Source organism: Microcaecilia unicolor, chromosome 2 (genome assembly GCF_901765095.1).
Source record: "Microcaecilia unicolor chromosome 2, aMicUni1.1, whole genome shotgun sequence".
Classification (NCBI taxonomy): domain Eukaryota; kingdom Metazoa; phylum Chordata; class Amphibia; order Gymnophiona; family Siphonopidae; genus Microcaecilia; species Microcaecilia unicolor.
Genome location: NC_044032.1, coordinates 166,879,359 through 166,894,650, shown reverse-complemented (window position 1 = coordinate 166,894,650; position 15,292 = coordinate 166,879,359). Strand labels below are relative to the sequence as shown.

At 42.1% G+C, this 15,292-nt stretch overlaps 1 protein-coding gene across 1 annotated transcript in view; it reads left to right on the top strand.

Moving 5' to 3' along the window:
* Nucleotides 1-15,292, top strand: part of TMEM232 (transmembrane protein 232) — a 303,917-nt gene that overhangs the window by 277,439 nt on the left and 11,186 nt on the right. The window contains 1 exon segment of the mRNA XM_030193465.1: nucleotides 3,473-3,566. Coding sequence (XP_030049325.1) covers nucleotides 3,473-3,566 — 94 coding nt within the window.

Below are 15,292 nucleotides of genomic sequence, written 5' to 3'. Positions count from 1 at the left end.
CTCCAAAGGAAATTGGAGAGTCACAGGATAGGAGGTAGTGTTCTATTGTGGATTAAAAACTGGTTAAAAGGTAGAAAACAGAGAGTTAGGGTTAAACAGTCAATATTCTCAATGGAGAAGGGTAGTTAGTGGGGTTCCTCAGGGGTCTGTGCTGGGACCGCTGCTTTTCAACATATTTATAAATGACCTAGAGATGGGAGTAACTAGTGAGGTAATTAAATTTGCTGACGACACAAAGTTATTCAAAGTCGTTAAATCGCAGGAGGATTGTGAAAAATTACAAGAGGACTTTATAAGATTGGGAGACTGGGCGTCTAAATGGCAGATGACTTTTAATGTGAGCAAATGCTGCATGTGGGAAAAAGGAACCCGAATTATAGCTACGTCATGCAAGGTTCCACATAAGGAGTCACCGACCAAGAAAGGGATCTAAGTGTTATCATTGATACATTGAAACCTTCTGCTCAGTGTGCTGCTGTGGCTAAGAAAGCAAATAGAATGTTAGGTATTATTAGAAAAGGAATGGAAAACAAAAATGACCTATAATGCCTTTGTATTGCTCCATGGTGCGACTGCACCTTGAATATTGTGTTCAGTTCTCATTCCCGCATCTCAAAAAAGATATAGTGGAATTAGAAAAGGTGCAGAGAAGGGCAACGAAAATGATAAAGGGGATGGGATGACTTCCCATGGGGAAAGGCTAAAGCAGCTAGGGCTCTACAACTTGGAGAAAAGGTGGCTGAGGGGAGTTATGATAGAGGTCTATAAAGTAATGAGTGGAGTTGAACGGGTAGACGTAAAGCATCTGTTTACGCTTTCCAAAAATACAAGGACTAGGGGGCATGCGATGAAGCTACAAAGTAGTAAATTTAAAAAGAATTCGGAGAAACGTTTCTTCACTCAACGTGTAATTAAACTCTGGAATATGTTGGCAGAGAATGTGGTAAAGGCAGTTAGCTTAGCAGGTTTAAAAAAGGTTTGGACGGCTTCCTAAAGGAAAAGTCCATAGACCATTATTAAATTGGACTTGGGGAAAATCCACTGTTTCTGGGATAAACAGTATAAAATGTTTTGTACTTTTTTGGGATCTTGCCATGTATTTGTGACCTGGATTGGCCACTGTTGGAAACAGGATGCTGGGCCTGATGGACCTTTGATTTGTCCCATTATGACAATACTTATATACTTATATATATATATATTTTTTTTGTCTGAAAAAAAAAATTATATATATATTTGTAATCTGAATATGTGTATGAATTTATGGCAAGTGTATGTTAGCTGTGTTTTGGTTTTGACAAAAAAATTTCAATTTAATGTAATTATTTATATCCCACATTATCTAGGGAGTTAAGTGGGGTTACATATATAATATTAAATAAAACATAAATTCAAAGCATAAAAATGTAATAAACTACAAAATGTGTGGTCAAATGAATCATCCCCAGGACTATCACTATAATTGTACAGTGTCTTGTATACGGCCTTTATCTTTCAGTGAGATGGTATATTGTACAATAGGACTACCTTGATTTTGGTCTATCCCTTGCTTCTTTCTTATACTGTAAGTCATAAAGTCATGAATCAATCTAAAATAACCTGTTTCTCAATGGTGAAATTTCTTGTGCATATACCCAATAAACTAGCACTTGTTCTTTGGATGGTACAAAATCAATTTCAAAAGAAATTTAGATAATCTGAATGTCTTCTATAGCTGAAATTGCACTTAGTAGTATAATACCGTACAAAATTGCACGTGGGGAAAAAAAGCCTCAGAGAGTTAACTGTTCAGCTGGTCTACAATAGCATAGGTTGGCAAGAATGTATGGCATGTATATTACATTTGAGGATGTAGCTATCAATGTGGGATACCATTAAGACATGTTATTTTACCACTAATTCATATTATTTTAGCACAAGTTCCAATGAGAACTAGTTACTAATAACTGGGGTTAACAGTAAAGTATCACATCTTAATGGTAGCCCATGTTGATAACTCCCTGCCCCCTCCCCCTTAGCGGCATGTCAGTTTTAGGTCATTGGTCACTTGTATTTTATAGTGCCTACTGGGCCACTTTTGGTAAGCAGATCTGGGGCTGCAGGATGAACCAAATGCCTGGTTAAGGCACCCTATGCCATTGTTCCATCAGACCCCAGAAAAGGTATTGGTTCATATTGTCAGCAGGATGGGGGCCATGGAAGTCAGAAACCGCTAAGCAGTGTGTGTAACAACTCACCTGCTGAATTGACCAGCCTTCAGAATGGATGGTGCTGGATAGTCGGTCCCATACTCAGTTGTCACCAGCCACTGGAGCTGCAGCCGCAATAAGTAGGAGGGCTGCTGTAGAGGGCATGGAAGCCCAGGGTGAGGGCCCAAGTGGAACTGCTGCAGGTGCAGATCTTGGTGGTAGTAGCAAATATTCAAACAAGAAGTTTGAAGGCTGAAATAGAGAAGGTTTCCATGTGAACAGTTGTTGAACATGGGTCAGCCGGTGGTAAGAGAGATAGGTGAGCACTGCTTGGAGGGATAGGTGATAGACTCCATTGCCCTCAGTCAATCAAAAGGGAGTCAGGTTTAGATCCCAGGCAGCTCCTTGTGACTCTGGGCAAGTCACTTAACTCTCCATTGCCCCATGTAAGCCACATTGAGCCTGCCATGAGTGGGAAAGCGCGGGGTACAAATGTAACAAAAAAAATCCCCAAACTTGTCCTTGAAAATCAGGGGTGAGGGGGTGGCATAGATCCCCAAACTTGGAGTGGCAAGGTCCCTGGAGAGAGTTCTCTTTTCTTTGAGAAGAGTAGGACACCCTGGAATGGGTTTGCCTCAAGAGAGAGGCCCAAGCCTTGGAAAGTGTTGCTGTTCCAGCGGTGTCCAGTGAGCTCTCACTTGTCCTTGAAAATCAGGGGTGAGAGGGTGGCATAGTTATCAATGTTGGCTACTATTAAGATGTGTTATATACTATTAACATTTGCTATTTTAGCCCAGGTTCCATTTTATGCAATGAGATCTAGGTACTAATAATTGGGGTTAATAGTAAAATAAAATCTTAATAGTAGCCCACATTGAAAACTATACTCTCAGTGGTTCTACTTGTCTGTTACTGAGTATGTTTCACATGGCTACTGAAACAATTGGTGCAATGGTAACAAAACTAAAGATCATTTTTAAGAGTTCTTTTTGTGTTCTGATACCATAGCTGTTTTCTAATTTTCCATTTACTCAAATAAGTTCACTTAAGTAATATAGAAATCACTGCAATATATACACAGTTTATCATTATTTGTACTGAGAAAAATAAAGTTGTAAATTGAATTTAACTGTAAAATATTGAGAGCAAGGAAGCAAGAAATAGAAAACAAATTCATTTATGTCTTGGTAAAATTCCAGTTAGCTTAAAGAGAGTGTCTAGTAGAATTTGATGGAGTCTGGGTAATTTTCTAATCTCTTTATGTAAATTTTCATCCTCTACAGTAAAGAAGCTTTACAAGCAGGAAAACGCTCTGTTTCACACCTTGATCTCATGACACGCATAGATATGGACTTGAAAAGAGCTATAAAGAATCAGGTACAGCACGACTAACCTAAGAAATAAAGAAGTTATTTTTTTAATTCTAAAAGGTAGATGCCAATTTTGTTATATTATACAAATATACTCAACTAGTATATTTCAAAATATAGGGGTCTTTTTACTAAGTGGCAGTAAGCATTAATGTGTACTTATTGTGCAAGAAAATACACTACCACAGGGTGCGCTCAGATATCCTGTGGTAGTTTGGGCATCTGCTCATGCTTCCCATGTGCTAAAGAGTACTTTTTATTTTTTAGCACAGGGGTTGTGTTTGGTGGTGGTTAGTAGGCATGCCCAGTGCTAATTGGGTAGTGCAGCTACATTGCTGCATGGCAACTGATTAGCACATGTTTAGCGCACAAGTCCTTCCCACCTACAAAACAGGTGTCAGTAAGGACTCATGCGTTAATGGCTATGCGCTAATTGGGGAAATAAGAAATGTGGCGATTTTACAGCTGCACTAAAAGTGGCCTCAGCTTGTGGGGAAACCCATGTTTTAGCATTACCGCAGGCCACTTGTTAGTGCAGCTTAGTAAAAGAGCCCCATAATTTGGAAGTCAGTGGAACCATGTTCATGTCTATTGTGATTACAGAGACAGCATTGTTTATTATTTCTTCATTAAAATTTGATATACCACCTTTCAATACATCCAAAAAACAGTTTACATTAAAGGGTCTCATTTTTGAAACGGGAAAACATTCAAAAAGAAGCACAAAGTGGCAGATGGACCTTTTTCCCCCAAAAAAACATCCAAATTGCTATTTTCGAAACCCATTTTAAGATGTTTTTCTATGCAGTTCGTATTCATTGCATCCAAATCACAAAGGGGCACGTTGGGGCGGGATTTGGGCATTCCTAAAACTTGGCATTTTTCTGCCATAATGGAATAATGCAAAAACATCCAAGGTTAAAACAGGGGCGTAGCCAGACAACAGATTTTGGGTGGGCACCAAGCATTCTCCCCCACCACCACCAAAAAAAATCTCAGCTGGCAGAAAAACGCTTCTTTCCACCTTGGCAGTCTGCAGCAGGCATGCACTGAAAACTGAGCATGTGTAGGTGCTGGTGTCGTGGAGAGTAGCGTTTTTGTTAGTCTTCAGCTGGCAAAGCTTGGGATCCCCACCAGCTACCGCTAAATGTGCTACTGTTGGGTGGGCCTGTGTCCTAAATGGGTGGGCCCTGGCCCACCCAGGCCCATCTGTGGCTACGCCACTGGGTTAAAAGTTAAAACATTTTGGTCTAGACTTGTTTCAATCACAGCAAAGTAATGAAAAGGTGTCCTAAATGACCAAATGACCACTGGAGGGATTAAGGCAGGACCCTCCTTACATAAGTGCATAAGTATTGCCACACTGGGACAGACTAAGGGTCCATCAAGCCCATCATCTTGTCTCCAACAGTGGCCAATCCAGGTCACACATACCTGGCAAGATCCCAAAAAAGTTCAATATATTTTATGCTGCTTATCCCAGAAATAAGCAGTGGATTTTCCCCAAGTCAGTGTCAGGCTCACCAGTCTATAATTTCCCGGATTCCCTCTGGAACCTTTTTAAAATATCAGGGTTACAATGGCCACCCTCCAATCTTCCGGTACTGTGCTTGATTTTAAAGGTAAATTACATATTACTAACAATAGTTCCACCAGTTCATCGTTCAATTCAATCAGTACTCTGGGATGAATACCATCCAGTCCAAGAGATTTTGCTACTCTTCAGTTTGTCAAATTGCCCCATTACATCCTCTAGGTTTATAGAGATTTCATTCAGTTTCTCTGATTTGTCAGCTTTGAATACCATTTCTGGCACCAGTATCTCTCCCAAATCTCCCTCGGTGAAGACCGAAGCAAAGAATTCATTTAATCTTTCCGCTATGGCTTTGTCTTCCCTGATTGCCCCTTTTACCCCTCGGTCGTGGTCCAACCGATTCTTTTGCCGGCTTCTTGCTGTTAATATACCTAAAAATATTTTTACTATGTGTTTTTGCCTGCAATGCAATCTTTTTTTCAAAGTCCCTCTTTGCCTTCCTTATCAGCTTTGCATTTGACTTGACATTCCTTATGGTGTTTCTTATTTTTTTCAGTCAGTTCCTTCTTCTATTTTCTGAAGGATTTCTTTTAGCTCTAATAGCTTCCTTTACCTCACTTTTTAACCATGCTGGCTGGTCTTCCTCACTCCTTTTTTAATACATGGAATATATTTGGCCTGGGCTTCCAGGATGGTATTTTTGAACAGCATCGAGTTTCTGAAACTGGGGGGGACAATTCCTAACTCAAGAACTACTCTAATGTAACCTTTAACAATATTTCTCCAAAGAACTTGTGTGTATCAATTATTTAATTTTATTCAATGTCAATATCAATATTAATTTAACATGTGCCTGCAAAACATTGAACCTTTCACTCACACCCATTTGTTCATCACACATGCTCATTTCTCACCCGAAACACTGTGATCACGGTTCCTTCACATCCTGCTCCTTGAAGAAATGCATACTTTCTTGTATCTTAATTAACACACAATAGTAAAACAGTTAAATTAGTCCAATACTGCTTCTATCACTATTCAATATGCGCTAGTAAAGCTAGTGCAGCTCTCCCATGTTCTGAAAAAGTTCTTACACCACTCAACAAATGAGCAGGTTAAACTCTTGATTTGATATCATGAAGCTTGAATGAATTCTTTCTCCCTTAAATTTTATGGCCTGCCACCAATCTTCCTTCTAACTTAAGGTAATAGTAATGTTCCACATTGCTTTGATACTGGCACAGCGCTAGTCCTGCAGTAGGACCCAGAAATGAATTTCAACTCTGTTCATCAGTTCAAATTCAGATCACACACTTCCAATTCTTCAATAGGACTCAGGAGTCGATTTCAACATGAATCACCAGTTAGTTCGCATCATTCAAACTCTCTTTAAAATTAATTTTCAAGCATCTGAATTGCTCTCCTTGTTCCCCGATACGGGACCGTATTTCAATATCTTCATCAGGAGGAACAACATACCTCTCTACAAATAAAGGCACATATTTAACACAACCACATTCCACCTCACTTCCACTATCAAAACTACTTATACAAAAATTTAAATTGTAGGCTGCTTACCGGAGGGATCGCGCCCAGATCCTGCTCCCTTCATTTCCGGAACACAAACCGGAATACCCTCACCAGTCTAGTTCCGCATATAAATAGGGAATCCTACACCCTCATTAAAAGTTTTAATTACTGGCTATTCCCCACATTACCATTCAATCTCCAGATTAAGCCCACTAGGGGCCATGGTTCGCCATGTGAAAATAAATCTTTGTTTCTTGTAATCTCAATGCTTCACTAATATCACCTCCGTGGTTCAAAATTACTTGCTTTAACACAGTAAATTTCAAATCCTCGATTGAGTGTTTAGCATCCTTCCAGTGAGCCACTAACAGGGCTTCCAATCACTCATGCCTTATACTACTTAGATGTTCTGCAATGCGCTGTTTCAATTTTCGTCATGTCTGACCAATATAATATAGCTTGCACGGGCATATAATACAGTATACCACCTGCTGTGTCTCACAAGTGGTCCTGCACTGTAAAAAAATTTTTTTGTTGTGCCTGGAATCATTACATGGTCAGTATTCAATGAATACCCATAGTATACACAATGACCACATGGAGAATGCATCCCATCAGATCTATTAATTTGAGGACACTTCAACATCTCCCCCATATTAATATTACACTTATATGCTACCTTCAGTCGCTCTTGTAGTGCTGCGTGATATGTTAATATATCCCAATGCGTATGAACTATTTTAGCTATAGCTGTAGCCTGAAAAGAATATGGGCTAACACAAATGGGGGGGGGGGGGGGGTTATTGTCTGAGCCTTTTTGAGCCTTTTCTTGGTAAGAACAACCACTCCCTATGAGCATGCAAAGCCCATTTGTAAGCCCTTTTGACTACCTTAGGTGGATATCCATGCGCTATAAATCTGCTCCTCATTTCTTTGGCTTGACATTTATATTCATATACTGTGGAACACAAGCACCTAAGGCGTATAAACTGCTCTACTGGGATGCCCTTCCTGAGGGAACCAGGGTGATGACTTGAATAATGCAGCATGGTATTTCTGTCTGTGCCCTTTTTTATGAATAGTAGTAACAAAACCATGATCAACCGTTTTCATAATTTTAATATCCATAAACTGGATTTCAGAGTCCTGTATATTAATAATAAATTTAATATGGGGATTATACATGTTAATGTAATCAATAAATGTCTGAAGCACTTCTCTAGTGCCCCTACATATCAAGTTGGAGGAAAAGATAGAACAATTGAAATCTCTTGCAGATTATGATAGACTTAGAGAAGATTTTGACAACAAATTAGAAAAATTTAAGAAAGAGATTAAGACAACTAAAATCAAAAAAATACAAAGGGATCAGAAAGATTACAGCGAGGGGTATGTCTATAGCTGGCAAAAACCAGTGAATTTGGATAAAATCGAGGACAAGAGAAAGCAGGTAGGCTTTCAGTTGTCATCTAATTCATCTAGTGATGAGGAAGATAAAGAAGAAAAAACGGATGGGGAACAATATCAAGGCATGTCCACCAGACGAATGAACCAGCGGGGACGAGGTGGTTGGAGATCCTGGAATCGAGGCGAAATCAAATACAGAGGGACTACGAGATCCCGACAGAGTGACGACTCGCTGTGATTAATCTTTCAAATTATCGGCTTACTCCTACTGAAGATCGGGTACTTGCACGTGGGTTGTCTTTTGTCCCCACTTCCAAACATCTTCTTTTTCAGTTTCGGGTGGAATTTGAAAAGTTGTTACGAGTTCTTCAACTTAAACTCTTTTTTTACAACATAGAAAACACCAGGGGAGCCTATTCCGATTGTGTTGCTAAAAGCACCTGGATTCCTCCCGGACCGCCAAATGCTGCGCTTATGATTTTTAAACATTTGGTTCTGCAAGATGTTCAACAACTAGAAGGTACACAGTTTGGGGGCAGAGCTAATATGTCCCAAGAAGAATTCCAGGCCTTGCGGACATTGAAATCAGAAAATTCGATAGTGATTAGAAAAGCGGATAAAGGGGGTGCTATAGTGGTCCTTAATAAATCTGATTATATGGCAGAAATTCAACATCAATTGGCAGATGAGAACACTTATTGTAAGTTGACAGAGGACCCTACTCCTTGTTTGATTGAACAGGTCCAGGAAGTTATAAAGGAAGCTTTACATTTTGGTCTCTTTAGCAAAAAGGAAAGTCAATTTTTGTGTCCAGTTCATCCAGTGGTACCTATATTTTATGCGGTCCCTAAGATTCACAAACAGCTTCAAGCTCCTCCAGGTAGACCTATTGTGTCCTTGAGGAATTCGCTGTTGGAGCGTGCCTGCAAGTATGTGGATTATTTTTTTAAGCCCTTTGGTGCAAGAAATTCCAGCATACATTAAAGATACTTCACACTTTTTACAGATTTCGAGTGGGTTGATGGTGAGTAAATCGTGTCTATTAGTCACCCTTGATGTGTGCGCATTATATACTTCCATTCCACAAAAAGAAGCTCTGGAAGCCGTGAAGAAGGCACTGGATGATCGCCCCTGGCCTCATGTGGTCCTTACTGATTTTCTTATGCATCTTACAGAATTGGCTTTGTTCAACAATCATTTTACTTTTGATGATGAATTTTACCTTCAAATTTCTGGTATAGCCATGGGGGCTTCATTTGCCCCCTCTGTAGCGAACGTCTTCATGGGACAGTTTGAGGAGAAGTATGTTTAGAACAACACGGGGTTTGCTCAGGTGCAGTACTGGGGCCGCTATATTGACGATGTTTTCCTGTTATGGCAGGACTCTAAGGAACAACTAGGGGATTTTGTACAATATCTTAATAGTAGTCATGCAACTATTAAATTTGAATGCAACTCTCATATTAACCAGATTAGTTTTTTGGATGTGTTAGTTAAGAAGGAATGTGGGATATTAAGAACAGAAGTTTTTGTTAAGCCCACGGATAGAAATTCCTTACTTAAGTATGATAGCATGCACCCTTTTCATCTTAAACGCAGCCTTCCCTATTCGCAATTCCTCCGGTATCGCAGGATTTGCGACACTACCCAACGGTATCAAGAACTGGCTGGGGGTCTGCAAGATAAATTCAAAGAAAGGGGTTATCCAGACAAGCTGGTTAAACAATCTTATAAAAGAGCTTTGTTTCAACATCGGGATTTGCTTATTCAAGACAATTACCACACTGGGACTAAAAGTATGGACAAAGTTATTTCCTGTGTGTTGAAATTTACAGACAGATCACCCCAAATTTCTGCTATATTAAGGAAGCATTGGAATGTTATGCTTACCCAGGAAGCATTCCAGGATCATCGTCTTATGTTATCTTTTGCTCGGAATCAAAATCTACAGGATCAACTTAGTGTAGCCGATGTGTGGTCTAATATGGTACAGCTTGAAGGATGCCATCAAAAGTGTGGTCACTGTTCGATTTGTGGTATAACAATTGAGACCTCTGAGTTTAAATCTTCAGATGGGAAGATTTACAAATTGAGACACAGAACTACATGTGAATCTAAAAACGTGATTTATATTTTTCGGTGCCTGTGCAATTTATTGTATGTAGGGCACACTACTCGTTAATTTAAAACTCGGGTTATTGAACATCGGCACTGTATTACAAATTCTAAGTTGGAAGCACCTATGACTCGCCATTGTGTGCAGGCTGAACATCATTTCAATCAGTTACAATGTATGGTCATTGATCAAGTTCTAATGGGAAAGAGAGGGGGGCTATTAAAACAATTTTATGGCGTAAGGAACAACATTGGATCTATCTATTAAAATCAGTTATACTTACAGGACTAAAGAGAAACATTGAATGGAATGCCTACTACTGATGGTCTGTAGGAGTAGTTTCCCTTGTTTTTTAAGTTCTGATTGGATACGCAATTATTTAACGACGTGATGACGTCATCTTAAGAGTATAAGTAGATCTACATTCAATTTCCTGTTCCTGTTCCATCTTTGTTATTTTTTGACGACACAGATTCAGCTTTTATTGTTCTTTGTTCAAATATCAGATGGATTTTCTGAAGTGCCGTTCCTGATGCAGCCACAAAGTTGGCGAAACAAGGCGCTCTTGTTGAAGGGCTGACGTCTTCTTCGTTGGTGAAAGATTTTTTGTAGAGCTCCGGAGCTCCCAGGAGGAGTACCAGTTTTCAGCATTCACAGCAGCTCACAGGAACTCTCAGCGATTTGCAGCTCAGAGCTGTTTATAGTAATTTACAGCAGCAGATGTCGTCAAGATTTGTGGACTAGAGACCGTCTGCTTAATCAAAGCTAAGTACCAGCCACTTAGGGGTTAGTTTGCTGTTTGATAGTAAAAGCTAGTATGAGGATGTTTAACATAATGCCTGTTTAATGAACTGTAAGGATTGCTGTGCCCTCCGGTAGGGGTTGTTTTCCCGTAGGTAGCCTTTTTTTGCATGTTTTGGGCTGGGATTAGTCTGTGATAGTTTAGCTTTGGGTGGGTGCCCCTTTATTATTAGTTATAATAAAAGAAGGTAAGAGAGTTTTTCATCTCATTTGCGTTTTCTCACTAAATGTGAGTTTTTTGCGTCTGGGTTTTTTTTCTCTTTTTCCTTCTTAGGGAACCAATGATATTAACCTACTCCTGATAAAACAAGGATATAATAAATACTTTTGTATTTTTCCTGTTTGGAGGTTTCAATTGTTTTGTAATATATTTAAAGTGGAGGTTTTTCCACAATTAAAGGGACACTCACAAACTAACTATATATAAACTTTGCAAACTCCTTTTAGAGAGTTAGAACTGTAATTACAACAGGCTCTAAAACACCAATACACTACCTCGTGAAAAATAAACAAAACAAAAAGAGCTGCAAATACTACATGCTAGCAGGATACTGCACCTTGATTACACATGAAAAACACATGACACAACAGATATGAAGGCAAAATACTGAACTGGAAAGTTACCTCAAGAAGTCAGACTCAGCATGCAGCAATACTAGAAAAATTGAAACTTACATGCAAATATCACAGATGCACATTTCCAAAAGCTGACATATTCGAATTAATAAATTCTGAATAAAATACTTTTTTCTATCTTTGTTGTCTGATCATTTAGTTTTTCTATTTGCTTTGGTCCCAATGTCTTCTGTTTTATGCAGTGTCTTCTTTTCATTTGATATTTTTTCTCTCACCATGTCCACCATCCTCCTGTGTCCTTATGTGTCCTGTGTACCATCTGTAGCCCTGTCCCTATCCTTTCTCCAGTTTCAGCATCTGTCTTCAAAGTGTTCCAATCCAGCCCTGAAATTCAGCAATCTCCCCTCCATCCATATCCAGCATTTCTCCTCACTCCCCTCCATCCATGTGCATCTCCTTCCTTTGTCTTTCCTTCCCTCCATTCCTGCCCAACATTTCTCCTCTCTTCCCTGCCCTCCACTCCATCTATGTCCAGATTTCTCTCTTCCCTCCTCTCCATCCATGTGCATCTCCTTCCAGTCTTCCCTCCCCTCCATCCATCCATGTCCAGCAACTCTCCTCTCTCCCCTGCCCTCTCCTCCATTCATATCTAGCAAATCTCCTCTCCCCTGCCCCCCACCATCCATCCATATCCAGCAATTCTCCTCTCTCCCCTCCCCTCCATGTCCAGCAATTTCTCTTCTCTCCCTGGGTCCTGCCCTCCTATCCATGTCCATCCTTGTCCATCGATGCTCTTCTCTCCCCTTCCCTCCTCCATCCATCGATATCCAGCAATTCTACTCTCTCTCCCCTGTCCTCCCCTCCATGTCCAGCAATTTCTCCTCTCTCCCTGGGCCCTGTCCTCCCATCCATGTCCATCCTTGTCCATCGATGCTCCTCTCTCCCCTTCCCTCCTCCATCCATCCATATCAAGCAATTCTCCTCCCTCCCCTCCATGTCCAGCAATTTCTCCTCTCTCCCTGGGCCCTGCCCTCCCATCCATGTCCATTGATGCTCCTCTCTCCCCTGCCCCCTCCATCTATACATATCCAGCAATTCTCCTCCCTCCCCTCCATGTCCAGCAATTAATCCTCTCTCCCTGGGCCCTGCCCGCCCCCTTCTCTAGTTCAAATCTTCTAGTATTTAAATTTACCTCCATTGCAGCAGCTGCGCAGCGTCAATGAAAGCGCTGTCTGATGTCTCTCCACCAGCCTTCCCTTCGCTTGTTCAGTCCGTCAGTGCCCCGCCTTCTTCCGACGTCATTTCCTTGCGAGGGCGGGACACTGAGAGGGAACGAACGAGCGAAGGGGAAGGCTGGTGGAGAGACATCGGGCTGCGCTTTCACTGACGCTGCACAGCTACTGCGACGTCGGAATGAGTTAAATTTAAATACTGGAGCGCCAGGATGGAGCGGAGGAGGCTGACTGAGGTGCGTGGGGCCCCCTTAAGTGCGAGGCCCTATATGGCCGCCTCGGCCTAAGACCGGCCCTGGCTGGGATTCTATTCCAGGTACTTCCTTGTGCAAAAGAAAACAGGGGGGATGCATCCCATCCTAGACCTAAGGGCCCTGAACAAATTCCTAGCCCGAGAAACGTTCAGGATGGTTTCCCTCGGCACCCTTCTTCCCATGATTCAGGAAAACGATTGGCTATGCTCTCTGGACTTAAAGGATGCCTATACCCACATCTTGATACTTCCTGTGAGCTGGGAGTATCTTCGATTTCGCTTGGGAACTCGGCACTTTCAGTACTGTGTACTGCCCTTTGGCCTTGCGTCTGCGCCCAGGGTTTTTACAAAGTGCCTGGCTGTTGTCGCAGCATCGCTGCGCAGACTGGGAGTGCATGTGTTCCCTTATCTTGATGATTGGCTGGTGAAGAGCACCTCGGAGGCAGGCACTCTACAGTCCATGCGGATGACTATTCGAGTGCTAGAGCTACTGGGGTTTGTGATCAATTATCCCATGTCCCATCTTGTCCCAGTTCATTGGAGCTCTGTTGGACACACGGACGTCTCAAGCTTATCTTCCTCAGGCAAGGGCAGACAATCTCCTGGCCCTCGTGTCCATGGCTTGAGTGTCTCACCAGATCACAGCTCAGCAGATGTTGAGACTGTTAGGACACATGGCCTCTACAGTTCATGTAACTCCCATGGCACGCCTACATATGAGATCAGCTCAATGGACCCTAGCTTCCCAGTGGTGCCAGGCCACAGGGGATCTAGAGGATGTGATCCATCTTGCCATCGACTTTTGCAGTTCCTTTCAGTGGTGGACCATTCGATCCAATTTGTCCTTGGGACGTCCCTTTCTAATTCCCCAGCCACAAAAAGTGCTGACGACGGATGCATCCCTCCTGTGGTGGGGAGCTCATGTAGATGGACGTCACACTCAAGGAGCTTGGTCCTTTCAGGAAAAGGGTCTTCAGATCAACCTTCTGGAATTACGAGCGATCTGGAACACTCTCAAGGTTTTCAGAGATCGGCTGTCCAACCAAATCATTCTGATTCAGACAGACAATGAGGTTGCTATGCTTTACACCAACAAGCCGGGGGGCACCGGATCTCGCCCTCTGTGTCAGGAAGCTGTCCGGATGTGGCTTTGGGCGCGCCATCACGGCATGTTTCTCCAAGCCACGTATCTGGCAGGCATAAACAACAGTCTGGCCAACAGGTTGAGCAGGATCATGCAACTTCACGAGTGGTCGCTAAACATGGGCGTTGTCCACAGGATCTTCCGAGCGTGGGCACCCCCTCGGTGGATCTTTTTGCCACTCAGATAAACACATAAGCACTGCCACGCTGGGAAAAGACAAAAAGGTCCATCAAGCCCAGCACGCTGTCTCCGACAGCGGCAAATCCAGGCCCCAAGAACCTGGCAAAACCCCAAAATTTAATAATGATCAATGGACTTTTCCTTCAGGAATCTGTCCAGACCCCCTTTAAACTCAGCAATGCCAGTTGCCACTCAGCAAGGCCAGATCAATCACAAAGTCCCTCAGTTCTGTTCCAGACTTCAGGCCCACGACAGACTAGCGTCAGATGCCTTTCTCCTGCATTGGGGGAGAGGCCTTCTGTATTCTTATCCTCCCATACCTCTAGTAGGGAAGACTTTGCTGAAACTCAAGCAAGACCGTGGAACAATGATCTTTGTTGCTCCCTTCTGGCCTCGTCGGATCTGGTTCCCTCTTCTTCTGGAGTTGTCTTCCGAAGAACCGTGGAGATTGGAGTGTTTTCTGACCCTCCTCACCCAGAACGAGGGGTTGCTTCTACATCCCAACCTCCAGTCTCTGGCTCTCACGGCCTGGATGTTGAGAGCTTAGAAGTTGCCTTTTTAGGTCTTTCAGAGGGTGTCTCCCGAGTCTTGCTTGCTTCCAGGAAAGATTCCACCAAAAAGTGTTATTCTTTCAAATGGAGGAGGTTTGCCGTCTGGTGTGACAGCAAGGCCCTAGATCTTTTTTCTTGTCCTACACGGACCTTGCTTGAATACCTTCTACACTTATCAGAGTCTAGTCTCAAGATCAACTCTGTAAGAGTTCAGCACCCTGTCAGAATTCACCCATTACAAATTCATGCTATCCTCCAGTCCTGGAGAGCAGCAAAGAAATAAAACCCAAAGGGTAAGATAATTTGCAGTTCTTAATGAATATAGGTAAAGCCCTCAGAGACCAAGGATAAACCGAGGTCTGACTTGCAAGACTTTAATATCTACAAGAGATTATGCGGTCTGCGGTCC